This window comes from Bidens hawaiensis, unplaced genomic scaffold (genome assembly GCF_021521415.1).
Source record: "Bidens hawaiensis isolate Kalapana, Puna unplaced genomic scaffold, B.hawaiensis_p1.1 tig00017612_1, whole genome shotgun sequence".
NCBI lineage: Eukaryota > Viridiplantae > Streptophyta > Magnoliopsida > Asterales > Asteraceae > Bidens > Bidens hawaiensis.
The window spans coordinates 509455-525519 of record NW_027492666.1 but is presented as its reverse complement, the minus strand read 5'-3'; the positions used below and the strand labels follow the sequence as shown (position 1 = coordinate 525519).

The following is a 16065-nucleotide window of genomic DNA, read 5'->3' as shown; positions in this document are numbered from 1 at the left end:
CCATGAGCTTTCCATGGCATTTTGTTTCCCCAACTTTTTAGCATACCAAAACCAAAACAAACGTGTAAGTTGGCTTCCCATGAGTGTTACATGGCAATTTGAATGGCCCAACTTAATTAACGAATTCAATGAATTAATTAAGTTTGTCAGCCCATGAGTGTTACATGGCGATTTAACCGACCAAACTAAATAACGAATAAACGAACTCAAACATAAGTAGTTGAAACACCTTGTGTATCATAACGGCTGATAATTTTCCAACAAAATATCGCAAGTATAACGAATTGTGCAAATGTATAGTTGGCGTGTCCATGGCGTCCCATGGGTTTTACACCCGACTAGACATTTAAAAACAATAAAACGCGATAAAGGGTGTAACCGTTCAGCCGATTACGTTGAACGCTTAAAGTAGGAGCAAAAACAAAGCTAAAAAAATTCTCAAGAAAATTTCCGATAATATAATAAAACAATTTAATAAAATTAAATAGAAATATTTTGAGGTTGAGGCGTAGCGTCAGAGTTATAAAAATATTTTGAGGATGAGACATAGTCTCGGAGTAATAAAATATTTTGAGAGTTAAGCATAGCTTCGGAGTTGTATGTGTGTGCATGACAAATAAAATAAACAATTAAATAAACAGTTAAATAAGTACTTAATCTAGCAAGTAATTACATAAGCTGTAAACAATAAAATAGAACACATCAGGTAAACAAATAAGCACGTATGGGGCTCCTAAGCAAGTTACTAAGATACCACTAACTACCTATCTTAAACCTTCGGCTCTGATACCAATATGTCACACCCCGACCTACGGAGGAAATGCCGGGGCGAACTGATTGCTCACAGCTTTTCAAAGGTTACTATCAAGCAAGATTAATAAATGACAATATCTATTTTATTTATTTATATGAAACAATTACAGTTAAGTACATCAAATATAAAGAAGCTACAACAATGATTAATTATTTGTATCCTAAAAGGCATCTCTACATGATCTCCATCTTGCTAAATAACCAAGATAATAACCTGCAAATGCTATAAAATATATTTTTGTCAACAACACATGTTGAGTGAGTAAAACACCAGTTTAAGACACCACATAAATATAATATATAATAAATGAAGAAAGATGTAAACTGTTCTTGTGAGATAAGCAGTTAAGCCATAGCACATACACAAACAATCAACCATAAAGAAAGGGCTAAACCATTGCCATGCGAATGGGCATGTTACAAAAAGTGAGGTGTCGGTGAAACCATTGTCAATGCGTCGGACGTCGGCCACGACGACGATCGTATGATCATACTAGACTGAGAATATGTTGGACCTCTCCGAATGCGGTTCAAATAAAGCAAGTAAGCAAGCAAATAGCAAGTTAGGCATAAACTGATATACACACAAGATTAAACAGTTGCGGTTTTGAATACTAGATAATATGTAAATATGATACGATACGCATATGTCCCCAAAAGATTTAAAATAAGTAAAAAGGGGGAGTGATTACTCACCTGATCGGATGTACGAAAATATAAGTGATGATGATGAGAGAAAGATAAATTCTTCGGAAATATACCGTCAAGGATTCCTAGTTAAATAATAGTAATATGAATTAATTAATAATGAGACAATGTGTATAATGAATTAAAGTGTCAGGTGATTTGAGATATGTTTGGGATTAGGATGTTTATTAATTTCTATAGATGGATTTCTATAATAATTATTATTGCAAAGATTAACATTATTGTTTAACATTTGTTTATTAAAGTCATTACTTTTAATATTTTAAAATTACCCTTGTTTACTTGATATGATAACCATATAATCAAATTTATAAACTAATAGTTTAGATAACTAAATATGATATAAAATAAACTTATAATTATCCAAATAAATAAAATATGAATGTATAAATAAATAATCATAATAATAATGGGTAATTATTTAGTTATAATATGTAATAATATATAAATAAATATGTTCTTTAAATCTTTTAATAAAAATCTATTTAATTCGTATACTAGATAGCTAATATATATATATATATATATATATATATATATACATATATAGTGTGAGGTTAGAATAAGAAGTGAGTTATTTGTAAGAAGTGTGAGAAGTAATATCGGGCGTTGGATTTGATCATCTTATGGTGGATATTATTAGTGTGTTTTTTGTTCGATGTGTTTTTCGTTCGGTGTGTTTTATTTTTTTAAGGGTAAAAACCACTTCTTACATTTTTTATGATAGTTTTACTTCTTATTTTAACCTTGCTCTCTCTCTCTCTCTCTCTCTCTATATATATATATATATATAAGTAAGCGAGGTTAATTGCCGAGAAACGACAACTTAAAGATGTTGGTTAGATAATATAACGTTTATTTAATAATTATAATTTTTTCATTTATTAAGATTAATTATGATAATTAAACAAGAACCGTTAAAAAGAAAATAAAAACTAAGAATCAGGGTTGCCGGGTTCGAACCCGCAACCCGCCCCTGAGCTCAACCAACATACCACCGAACAAGTGTAGCATGTCATTTGAGTTAATAATGGAAACATAATAGAATATGTAAAACGAAATAGAAACCCCCAAAACCCAAGAACCCTAGATTCATCAATTGATTAAATCCGGTGTATGTTTGTTGAATTAACCATAGGGTTATTGATGATTGATGGAAACCGATCGTATTACAAGCATTTGTTACCTGATATGATGATGAATCGACGACAAACAGCTAGTAGGTTCTGACGGCACAAAAGCGGACACGAATCCACATTAGCAGACGATTATAAGTTAATTATGTTTAAGGTTATTGTCTGTGCATTAGACAAGAACTTAGTTTCGCAATTAATTACCTTAATCGATGAATCAGAGTGTGTTAATTTGTATAGGCAGGCGACGGCTTGAAGTGGATCCAGAACGATGATACAACAACAATGATAATATGATTAAATAAGGGGTTTTGCTTAGCGATGGCATAATGATTGTGTATGAGTGATGAATTGAATTATTATGCGCAGATTATGTTTAATAAAAATCGAGGTTATTGGCGGTTTGGTCAAATAAGCAATTCGTGTCACGTTGATCATTGTTTCCTAATCAAGTTGTCGGTGAGGCTGAAATAGGAAAGATTAACATAAATTTGATTCAATTACCATATTGAACGCGAGAATTGAGGGTCAAGTCAAGATGTGGGTTTGGGTTTACAAGATGGATACGGGTCTAAGGGTGATGGTAAACGGATTGCTAGTAAGGGGTTATATTAAATTTTGCAGATTGGTCCTTCAAGATTTGAGTTAGAAACACAAATAGGTGAAAGTTTAGTTTGGGGTAAAAGTTGTAATATATTGGAAGTTATAATTATATAGTATATATTTAATTAGATATTAATATAATAATAGTTAAACTACTCAATAAACGCGATATTTTCTTGGATAAATTTCCCGAATAATAACGGGTCGAGTTAATATAAATTGGAAAAACCGAGTTGTTACACCGGGTATCTATATAAACCTATTTCATTATAGGTCAATCATTCATTCATTCACAAAGGTTTTCAAACGAGATCACCACATCATTCAGAACAGAAAATCACAGGTGAAAACGTTAAATCTTTTCACTCAAGATAAACGGGGTGTTTACCTTAGACGAAGATAGTCAAATAAAGATTTATTGGATTACATGATCCCTATGAAAATACAAGATAAAATAAAAGTAAACTCAGACCGAGTACACATGTGTCTGGATCCAAACATAGTTAATCTCGTCTATGAATCAAGGCTACGTGGCCACAGACTAGATATCATAATAAAATTTCTCCAACGGATGTCAGTTCCCGGCGAACCATAATTGTGTGTGTATGGCAAGTGGTACAAATCCCAGAATTAATAGACGTTTCCGCTGAGGGTGTTCCAGAAAACTATCTTGTCAGTCAAAGAAAGATTTATAAATGCTTTTAGAGTCAATGATTCACCAGCATATCGCTGACGTATTTTTCCCAACATTACAGGAAATAAAGTTAAGCACATGTAGCAAGGAATTAGAGCCATTCAAGAAGATAGACGCTCGCAAGGTAGAGATGACTCAGTTTTATATTATTAAAAGAATGTAAACAATATGATTTGTAAAATCAAACGAGGTTTATAAATTAAACACTCGGGTATTTATACCGAGAAACTTTCCAAATAAATTAAATATTTTTATTATTATTATTATAAATAAAGGTTTTACAATTAAATTATCGTTTAAAAAATGTATTAATATTTTATTAAAGACTTTCGCTAAACTCTGATATATTTGCAAAACAGGTACCAACTATTGGTCACACGCCTAGGCCCTAAGTCGGGGTGTGACATTTCCGAAGCCAACATTATTCAAGAAAACGATTTAAACGAGCGGTTCATATTTGGTCGGACACGAACTCGGTTTGAGTCGGGTTTGTGTCTAACATGTTTTGAATGATAAAATGAAATGACATGGTAGAAAAGTCTTGTCTTGTTGATTTCTAAACATAAGGCTTTTATAAACCGAACTTAAATGAGGCGATTAACAAAGATTGTTACGTCATCATGAATGTCAGTTGTTTTGATAACATGATTATGATCAAAATGTGTTCACAAAGCAGAAAATAATAATTACCCAATAGTTGATACACGAACGTAAAAGAAAGAGTTCTTGAACGGTTGACTTTAAAAGTCAAACTAAGAGTTTAGCAAAATTCCACTAGTAAAAGAGCAACTGAGTGTGAATTGGGTTGAGGTAAAGGCTTTGCATAAGCTTAAAGGTGGTATATATTGGCCAAGAATCGTTAATAACAAGGCTATGGAGAGTTAATTGAAAAGCTAGTCATAAGGCTAGTCTTTAGGGCTTGAATCAAGGGAATTTAATAACATTTGTTCAATTTATTGATCAAGGAAGGTTCTAGTATGAAGCAAAAGATCTACGTTCAAAATAAATGAAATGGAACTTAGGAATTTTGTAACAACATCATAAATAATATAACATCATTATAAACATAAACATCATAATGAACATACATACTCAATAAATTCACAATTTTATTAATAAATTAAAATCCGAAAAATATCAATTTTTAAAGTGGGTCGGGTTTTCGGGTTTGAACAACGACGAATCTCATAGTGGTGGTGATGGACAATGGTGGTTTACGGTGGTGGTGGATTGTGGTGGACGGTGGGTGGTGGTGGTGGATAGTGGGTGTTGGTAGGTGGTGGTGTTACCCTCTGCAGGCCTTTGAAGATCTTTGAAGTGGGTGAACAAAGTATGCACCAAGAAGAGTTCGCACATACGTTTTTTTAATGAAATTTCTTCGAAAAATAAACAGTCTGCAGATGACAATTCTTGCTCGTGGTGTGCTCGACGCAGACAAAAGAGCATGCACAAACACTTTTTAGATAAACAAATACCACCATAGTCTTTGAACCATTTACCTATAATTTATTAACTTGTTCTATACTAATGAACTGGTAATTAAGTAGACCAATCTAGTTGAGTGAATTCGTCGTATGAAGTTCTATGAATCATAACCAAAATAACGTGTCTAGTAATTATTTATCAAAATTAATAAACAAACCATGTCTATTTTGTTATCCATTAGTTAGGAGTTACAATTATACAGTTCATTGCGTTACCTGAACCCGAAGTGTAGTCACATTTTTCTCATTGATTTTACAACTAAAGTAATCGTGTTTTCATAATCAAATCTTTAAAATTGTTTGACATTGTCTGTCCACTTTATAATAATTAATTAGTAAAACATGATCGTGACTTGAACTTTTCACTGATTCTATGTGGAAACGACCTTACTTACCGTACTAGTTATATGTATTTAAGCTTAATAAATACTTGTTTTTAATTTAAGCACGACATCTACATCACTTGCGTCGCGTGTTGCGACATTTAAAGCTAACAATGAATTGAGGGTTATGGAGTTTGAATTATCATGAAATATTGACCAAATGATGTCTAGATGCATGGAAACTAGTCAACATTGGTAAATAAAATTAAAGATGATGATTATGGTGAGTTATGGCAAATTCGGACGAACAACTCAATGACAAACTAATTTCGCGTAAAATACATATGTGTCGTTTTTCGTGACAGATTAAAGTTAAATACTTCACATCCCGCGACCCAGTTGGAAAATCAGACAATTTAAATATGGTAAGCGTGCCGTATGTCGCGACTGCTTAGGGAAAATCCCTTCGCATTTTGCTACGCTTGCAAAAATAACCAGAAGTTTGAAATTTGATAGTTTTAGTTCATGGGCCTTGTTTAAATACGATTAAAGCATGAAATAATCAAATTATAATGAAATGTAACATGTATAAAACTTGTATATAACATATGGTAGACTTGAATAATGAAAACCATAGATAATAACAAAAAAATTCCAATTTGAATTGCATTAAATAACAAATTGAATTGGGTTTACAAATATTAATAACTGACGGATGTCACAACATTCCCTACTTTATGGAATTTCGCCCCGAAATTTAATTATAGAAAACCTATTGAAAAAGTTTGTGAGTTCTTGGACAAAGTTGGAATAAAAGAGTCATGATTTATATTGTTGAGTTGGGGGTTGGGGAGTGGGGGGGGGGGTTACAAGTGGTTGGTTTAGACTGATTAAAAAAATGTTAGATATCAAGTGATAACCACACTGACATGGATTTGATGCGTGCCTAAGGATTAAGGGTGAAAAGTAGTAGTAAATTGAATCGTCAGATAGGCTTGGTGAAGAAAGAGATCCAACGATGATAATTTGGATTCCAAAGACGAAACACTTCAATGAAATTTAGTTGTTGTTTGGGATAACAAATGGTCAATGCACAGAAATAACACACAACTTCATGTGACATAGATAACGCTACATCTGATGATATAATAGGCATACTTATATATAAGAAGTACCAACAACGTATCCACAGTGTCCTTAACACATCACATTTATTTTGTTATCCAAAATCACCATAGGTTTTTTATTATGGCGTACAAACGTTTTTACTATGATTTCTATGCGTGGACCTTTATAATTACATGTGCACTGGTATTTACTAGGGTCATCGCATGATCCACATAGTTTGTCCAGTTGTGTGTGGTTCAAAAGGCACAAAAGTTTCTAGATCATAAATGTTGTTTCACATAAGTAAGATTGTTAGTTTAATGTTGAACGAGCCCTCTCAAGTTGATCATGAATACGTCAGTTCTAGGTCGTTAAGTGAAGACACAAATATGATACCGAAGGATAATAACCAATTTTGTGAATTTGAACAATTTAAAGAACCATGTTTTGAAAATTATATTTTAATTAATTACTCGTATAATACATGACGTGTCTCAAGCTATAAATGGCAAGACAAACCTTGTAGAAGTTGTAAAATTTTATAGTTTTAACTTTTAAGAAATTCAAACCTCCTTCTACTATGATTTTTCTGATTAGTTAGTTATATAAATTCCATGTAAAATTTTATAAGTTACATAAAATCCCTTGTAGAATTTATTATTATTATACAAAATCCCATGTAACATTTTTGTACCCGAGTGGGACAAGGAAGGGTTTGTTTTTGTCTAGTGAAATCCTACTCTTCATTCGTGGGCCCAAAGAGATCTTGTGTTATCTAGTTGTGCCTATATTACCTCCACCATCGCCACACTTTTACGACACATCTCCTTCTTTCGTTTTGTTTGTCCACTATATATATTTGCATGCAGTCGGTGGTTTGTAGTCTGACGTGTGTTATTTGATCAAATGAAGGACGGCAGTAGCAGTGGCCATGGGCGAAAACAAGGGGCCGCGGCACCGTGTGCCGCTTGTAAGCTTTTGCGGCGGAGATGCTCTCAAGATTGTGTGTTTGCTCCCTACTTCCCAGCCGATGAGCCTCATAAGTTTGCTAGTGTTCATAAGGTGTTTGGTGCTAGCAATGTCAACAAGATGCTTCAGGTTAGCCTTACATAAGAAAAGATTAAGCTGCCCTTAGACAAGATTCCAATATAAGAAAAGTCCTCACTCATTAAATACATATAAAAAAAGTTTATTGAATTTAATTAATTTCAAAAGATTACAAGTTTAACCTAATTAGGGTAGTGTATGGTAAGCACTTGAATATTCTCTCTAATAGACATTATATGTTCGAACCTTGTTTTCACCAGTTTTCTGTCATGACTTTTAAAGACAATTATGTGATCCCATTGATTAACATGGTACTGATGCGTCCCATAAGTTTTCACCAACACATCTAATGTTAAAGAAAAGCTAGAAACGATCACGAGTTTAATTCCTTTTAAAAAGTCAAAATATAACCAAATCATTTAGTTTGTAGTGGGACAAGAGAAAAAACGGCCCCAACGTCGACTTTGACATTTTGTTGTTACGCTACTGACTATTTATTTGTACAACTTTCTATGCACATGTTACGAAAAATACTTGGTACGATCAAACCCTTAAGTCGTAAACGTAGGTGCACCCAACCGGCTCAGGGGCCTTGATCATGGTCGGTAAACACACCTGAAATGACGGTTGGTTCTCAATATTTATCTTATTATATAATTGTTATATTTCTTTTGTATTCTAGCCTTTAACTTAATTAGTAAGTTATATCACTATCTTTTGGATTTCAATTCTTCCACCGAATCCTTCATGTCTATTCTCCAAATAGTATCTTCCGACACTAGCTATAGATGGTGTCTTGAGTTTTGTTTTTCTACAAAATATTATTAATATGTAGTTACCTTTATTTTGATTTCTTATATTTGAAATAGTGTTCAAGGAATATTACTTACATTCAAAACTAAATGGCATTATTAAAATATCATAGTATCAATTAATTAAATTCATCCTAAAAATCTCTTGTTGCACAAATAACATGGCCTACATATTCATTTTTTTTCCTTAACCAATATCCGACAAGATTTTCTAAAGTGAAATCAGTTAGTATTAGTTAGGGTAGTGGCCGTCTCTTGATTTGTGTTTGTCATCCTTATGTAGAGCCGGGTGTATGGTTAAATTTTGAGTCAAAAAATGGTTATGAAGTACTTTACACACTTTTCAAAATTTAGGTATGTACATATGGCTTTTGTCATTTCAAGTAACATTAGACAATTTGTCCCCTCTTTCTATATTTTAACATCATGTTCTTTAGACTTTTTCTTTTCAATTCATATCCTTTTTTTTCCACAATAATCTAATTAAACGACTAAAACACTTTACCAAACAAACAATCCATCACCACTAATATTTTAAGCTTTCGGTTTTGTTTTTATAGTGGAAAGAAAAATTAAATTAAATAATATGTATTTTATAAACTAAACGATATTAAACAAGATACTTTTAGGTACAAATACAAACAGGATTACTGTAAAACACTATCATACATATATATAAATATTACTTATATAAAATAAGCGACAAAAATTTGACATACAATAAACGAGTATTGATATATATTAAAACTTAAAAGTAGGTAGCTACGGTTACATGCTAGACTGATTTTTAAGTGAGAAAAAAATGAACTTCAAATTAACCACCTTTTTCTTTTCTTTTCTTTTTTTTTTACTAAACTAGTTATTATTGCAAAATTCAGCTGCTATTTTCCACTTAGAAAAAATGATAGTGTAATTATGCAAATTAAAATATGTTTCTAATAAATGAATTAGTAAGGAAATGTGAGCTACAAATGTTTAACAAGTGAACAGAACAAAAGTCGTTTATAGTTTCTTTGGTCAAATGATTCTTAGGTACTATGTGTGAAAAACTAGTTAAAGTGTGTGCACGGAAGAGAATCAACACCCTTTTTTTTAAAATAAAATTAATTCCTTTATTTATTTATTTATTAACATTAACTTTCAGGCGAATTCCTTCTTGTCTCCTTTTTGTTCTCTTGAATATATGTTAAAAACTAATATATATATATATATATATATATATATATATATATATATATATATATGATTAAATTAATAAAGTTTTTTCCAGTGTGGTACAGTGATAAGAAGTCTGGATTTTTAATTGAAAATTTAGGTTAAGGGCTTTATATGACAGGGTTGAGCCAACTGACAATGGTCTTTTGCCATTTGATCACCCCAAACGAAGTACTTAAGCAATTATCTATCTATGGGCCGTTATAAAAAATATATATATATGAAATTAATAACGGCCGTCATCGATAGGTAATCATGACAATAGACAAAGTTGTCTTCTTTGATTTTGAATAACATAAACATTAGGTCAAGATTTTGGGTCCCAAAGGGGTTGATATTTCTTGAACCCGCTCGTATCCCTATGTGTGGCCCGTTTCTAGTTTACATGTATTTTTATAGGAAAATAATAATAATAATAATAATAATAATAATAATAAAACGTGTATTTTTATAGGAAAATAAACTGCTTCCCATTGATCTAGTATTTATTTCAATATATGTTTATTTGATCATAAATTTAGGAATTGCCCGAGCATCATAGAGGCGACGCGGTGAGTTCAATGGTGTACGAAGCAAATGCTAGGATAAGGGATCCGGTGTATGGTTGTGTGGGTGCCATATCATCTCTACAACAACAAATAGACGCACTTCAAGCACAACTAGCTGTTTCACAGGCTGAAGTAGTTCACATGCGAATGCGTCAGTTCTCGTCTAACCAGTCACCTGAAAACATCTCACCACCATCACGACACCACCCGTCACAAACACCAACCAGGTCCCTTTTTAGCATGGACATGGTTGATCAAACTAATATGGGCATGGGAGAGTCCTTATGGTCTTCATGCAACTAGCAACCATCTTTTTGCTCAAACTTGAGGCTTTCTTTGTTTGTCGGTTTTTTTGGTTATGGCTTCCATATATTTTATTTTCTTGCTATATTATACTATATATATACAATATATATCTATATATTTATGCCACTCTCCACTATATTGTGAGAAGAAGATGATGTTGACTATATATGATTAACCATATTGTAAATTTTTAATTATGGGACACTCCATTCTATAATGTGTTACAATTTGATTAAGTTGGAGGAATATTTGATTATGCTTGTAAGTTTGGAGTTGAAATATTATATGATTTAAAGATTGGAGTTGGTGTGGATATTGGAATGTAATGATGGTTTATGGTGGGGTTTTCATGGATTGGATTGTGACCATGCATGAAAAGATGATATGGGAAAACATAAGGCCGGTCCACTATGATGGTTCTAGAAGAACATCATCATGATCATAAAAAGAAAAGAAGTTAGAATGGATGAAACATGCCATGCTCATGGCCAATCATCATCATGTCCACAAAACACATGGAGAAAACAACATGATGCATGCATATTGTTGCTATCTTTATGGTGTCTTTTGAAACATGGTGGCCTATCCCGATTGGGTATGGTACTAAGGACGGTTTTATGCATAATTGTTTTCCAAATATACTGGTGCACTTTACTTCCATTTCTCTTGCTCGTTTTGTTGCAATGAGGTGAAATTATTGACACAAGGTCCATCTATCATAACCTACTAGCAATGATCGATTCCAAAACCGGACAAATTTATTAACATATTGTCATGACAACTCAACCTTTTGAGGGTCCAACGCTAAACGAAAAGTCAAGGTCTATTCTAAGTTTCATGTGTATCATCGAAAGTTATAAGTTCTTTTAATAGTATATCAAGTTTTGTTTGTAATTTACATGAACATACATAAGTTTATAAAACTACATATTAAGTTTGGTTCGTGATATACATTTATGCAAAACTAAGTGTTGAACTTCGTCACGTGACGATAAAAAGCTGAAATATGATGTATAATTTGTTGGGTTTATATAAAAGAATGAGTTCTACTTCCCAAACAGGGACTTGGTTATTAAAATCATATGTTTAAGGCAATATTGTACCTGAAAATACACATTATAAAAACATATTAGCCAAGCTAAGTGAGTACAGATAACTTTTCTAAAGAAGTTAAGTACACATAAAATCACTTTTAAACATTTTTTTCACCAAAGTTATAGTCATCTGTGTATGCTTATATATGCTGTGCAACTTATGACCACGGCGGCTCTACCAGAGAAAAGATCGAGTGCATGTCCGACATATGATAGAAAGTTTCCATGTATCCATTTTCTAGCTAGCATATGGCTACAGTTGCAGTACATCTCCAACATTCCATTCTCATTTCAATCAATATTATATTCCAGCAGCCATTGTCCTCGCATTTGATCACAATTGTCAACAGAGTTATATAACACAAATTTAAATATCACCTTGCATCATCACAAGATAACAATGTATTTTCCTTTTATTCGTTACCTCATTGAACACACAACATTATCTAAAGACTCAAGATTTCACATAAACACCTATTATTCCTTTCATATTCATGATCTCATCATCACTATAAAATTCATGATCTCAAATTAGTTCCTATTATTCCTAAGAGGTAGACCTCAAATTGGCACATATCAATCAATTTAAAATACAACATTCATGTGAGATTTAAGATCTAAAATAAACACCTATCATCCCTTTAAAATTCATGATCTTGATTTATTCTCTAACAGCCCTTTTAGATTCACAATCTCAATTTAGTGCCTATTACTTCTTTGTAAAGAATTTGATAAGTTTATTTCATTATCTCACATAAAAATGAAAATACCCAAGGGTATAAATACAAAACCATATAATGCAAATTAAGGAAAATATAAACAAAAATCATCTCATTCTATACTCCCCTGTAAGTTAAAGCATGGATATCACAAATGCCCAACTTATTGAGTAGAAATCGCAACTGTCTAGCACCAGGAGCTTTTGTGAACAAGTCAGCAATCTGTTCCTAAGTATCAATGTGTAATGCCTCAATATCCCTCGACTCACGCGATCTCTGACGAAGTAGCAGTCCATTTCAACATGCTTCGTGCGTTTATGAAAAACATGATTATTTGCTATATGTTTGACATCTGGATTATCACAAAAGAGTTGTGTCGAGCCAGTCTGGGAGGCATCTAAATGTTTCAAGAGCCATCGAACCCATAAAACTTCACTAACTGTCGATAGCCCCATATTCAGCTTTGGCGGAAGACCTAGATACAACAGATTGCCTTTTTGATTTTCAAGAAATACGAGCTCCTCCTAGAAGTAAAACATAACCGGTTCGTGATCGTCTTGTATCTTGACATCCAAGCCAATCTTAATCGGTATACCCAACGAGATTCGCCCCACCACTATTTAGAAGTAAAATACCTTAAGCAGGAGTAGACTTCAGGTATCTAAGAACTCTTAAAGCCGTTTCCATATGATTCTGCCGAGGATCAGCAACAAACTGACTAAGAACATTGACAGAATAAGTAATGTCAGGTTAGTGGCTTGCAAATAGAGAAGGCGAGCCACTAATCGTCTATACTTGCCAGCATCAACAGACACTACTTCATCATCCCTACCAAGTTTGGTGTTATGTTCCATTGGAAAAGCACTTGGTTTACAACCCAACATACCACTATCTTCCAAAATATCCATTACATACTTTCTTTGACTGAGGATGAGACCATCTTTTTTCCGTGCCACCTCGATTTCTAGAAAATAAAATAGAACACCTAGGTCTTTGATACTGAATTTTCTGTCAAGAAAACTCTTTGTTTCTATAGTTGTCTTTGATTTGTTACCCACTATTATAACATCATCTACATAAATGTAACAATTCGGGTTTTCCGTATTTCTTTTTGTAACTGTTACCCGACCCACTTATAGGTCCGGGCTATCCTATCAATAAAAATACCGCACTTATCGAATTTAATTTATTGTTATAATATTAATCTTAATTATGTATATATATTATTTATTTAAAACTTTCAAGTAATGACAAATGTTATCAAACTTAAACTTTTACCCCTTTATTCTTCCATCCTCAAACCCTAAGCAAATATTATCATTTTTATCACCTTAACCCGTTTCATCAAGGTCCATCCCGTTAACCCAAACCCGATTACAATATAGATATCTTGGACCTCAATTCTCGTAGAATTTATGGAAATTGAATCAATAGACGTATTATACCTTTTAAAATCGGCCTAACCGACGTTTTAATTACGTCAAATTGTTAAATATGATTCGTTATACCTAATTAACCTAGCCGACTCTAATATAATCTTGTTATACAAGCTAACGATTGTTATAACTCAATTAATTTGACAGAAACAATCCTCTCTAGATCACAAATCAAAACACCATATCTAATTATACTTTTTGATCGTTTGCTGGGTGTTGTTGATCACCCCTCTACCTTCCACTATTCGTTCATATAACCTGATATACAACGTTTTACGAGGTAATTAATTCGTGAGTTTTGTTCGTCTAGTTTCAATTAATAAAAACCCTAACCTAAATCTAATTAACATGATCGGATTAAACCGATTGTGATTTTAGGGTTTATAGTGAATTGGATTCTGCTATTGTTGGTTTATAACTGATTAAATAGAAGATGTAACCAGATTAGCCACCATCCCAGTTGGTTGGTGCACCCCTGGTTAGTTCTAGTGGACCGGTTGGACGCGGGTTCATGTCCCATCCGTCCCATTTTTGCTATTTTTGGTATTAAATAATCCATTTTAATTAATAATAACGATAATAATCAATAAATATATTATATTTTTATAAAAACCGACAATGTTACTTGTGTTTTCCCGCATATTTATTAAAAACTGTATCCATGTGTGTGTATATATATATGTATATGTATGTATAAATATACATAGGGGATGGATCATGCGAGAAGTAATATTATAGCGGGAAGTGCGAGAAGTAGAAACGGTAGTTTGTCTTAAGATCTGTGGTTGAGATCTACTTCTCGCACTTTCAAGTGATTTTCAATAAAACATGGGTGTTTCCGATATTAGAGTTACAAAGGCTTCTCGAGAATCAAGGTTAGTCGGCTTCTTTATGTTTTTCTTTTCAATCAATCTTGAACGTTAACTTTGATTTCAAACTTTCGTACATGCATTCATTATTTTTGTATGGTGTTGTGAATGCATGAAATTTTTGAAGTAATTTAGGGTTTTGTTACAGGTGATTTGTAAGTAGATTTGTGGAGTACCCTACACAATGTTGTAGATGATGGAGTATAGTATTATTATTATGTTTTTTTTAGAAGATTTATTCAATAAAGAAGTTTGTTATGGTGTATGGTTGATGGTTTTTGTCGATTATTATGTTTGATGGTAGCTTTATACAAACAATGTATGCATTTGGTAATGTTGTTCTTTGTGTGTATGGTGGTTACTTGATGGTTGTTATTTGTAGATATTAGATTATGTAATTTGTTATTTTTGCATCTTTAGAATGTTTGCGTGTAGTTCTGTTGCGTTGGTGTTCCATTAAGAAATAAAGGTATAAAAAAACTTACTAAACGAAACTATATGCTTTGGGTTAGTAATTAGATGTTTGGTTACTAAAGCAATTGTTTGGTATGTTTGGTATAGGATTTAAATTCTATATATTTGGCATATCGAATTGTGATGTGTAGGCATTATTTGTTAATTGTGTAGTTGTGTATGTTTAATTTGATTATACATTATGGTTTGTGTAGGTTGTGAAAGGTATATATATGCAAATTGTGTAAGTTGCATAAATATTAATATGAGCCCAAATTATGTTATGTGTAGGTTGTGAAAGGTATATCTACATATTGTGTAAGTTGTGTAGGTATTAATTTGAGCCCAAATTATGTTATGTGTATGTTGTTTAGGAATAAAGTTTCATATATGTAGGGATATTAATGGCTGTGTAGGGATATAATAGTTGCATATACGTAGCATGATTAATTGTCTAGTTAGTGTAATGATTTGTATGTGTATGTGTAGGAATATCCCTACACAACTGATAAAGAAATATCAAAGTTTCTACGTTGTACATTATGAGTAATATGATGATCCGCGTATGTGGTATTATTTGCAAATTTGCAAATAATGTAGGATGTGTAGATATTAATTTAAGTATACATTGTGTTATGTGTAGGTTGTGAAAGACATATTTGCAAATTGTGTAACTTGTGTAGGTATTAATTTGAGCCCAA

General features: G+C 32.4%; 1 protein-coding gene across 1 annotated transcript; it reads left to right on the top strand.

Moving 5' to 3' along the window:
• Nucleotides 1–7554: 7554 nt before the first annotated feature.
• Nucleotides 7555–10921, top strand: LOC143554345 (LOB domain-containing protein 4-like). The gene is made up of 2 exons (XM_077044117.1): nucleotides 7555–7963; nucleotides 10461–10921. Exons 1-2 carry the CDS (start codon nucleotides 7772–7774, stop codon nucleotides 10788–10790), a joined length of 522 nt encoding a protein of 173 aa, XP_076900232.1. The 5' UTR covers nucleotides 7555–7771; the 3' UTR covers nucleotides 10791–10921.
• Nucleotides 10922–16065: the final 5144 nt, after the last annotated feature.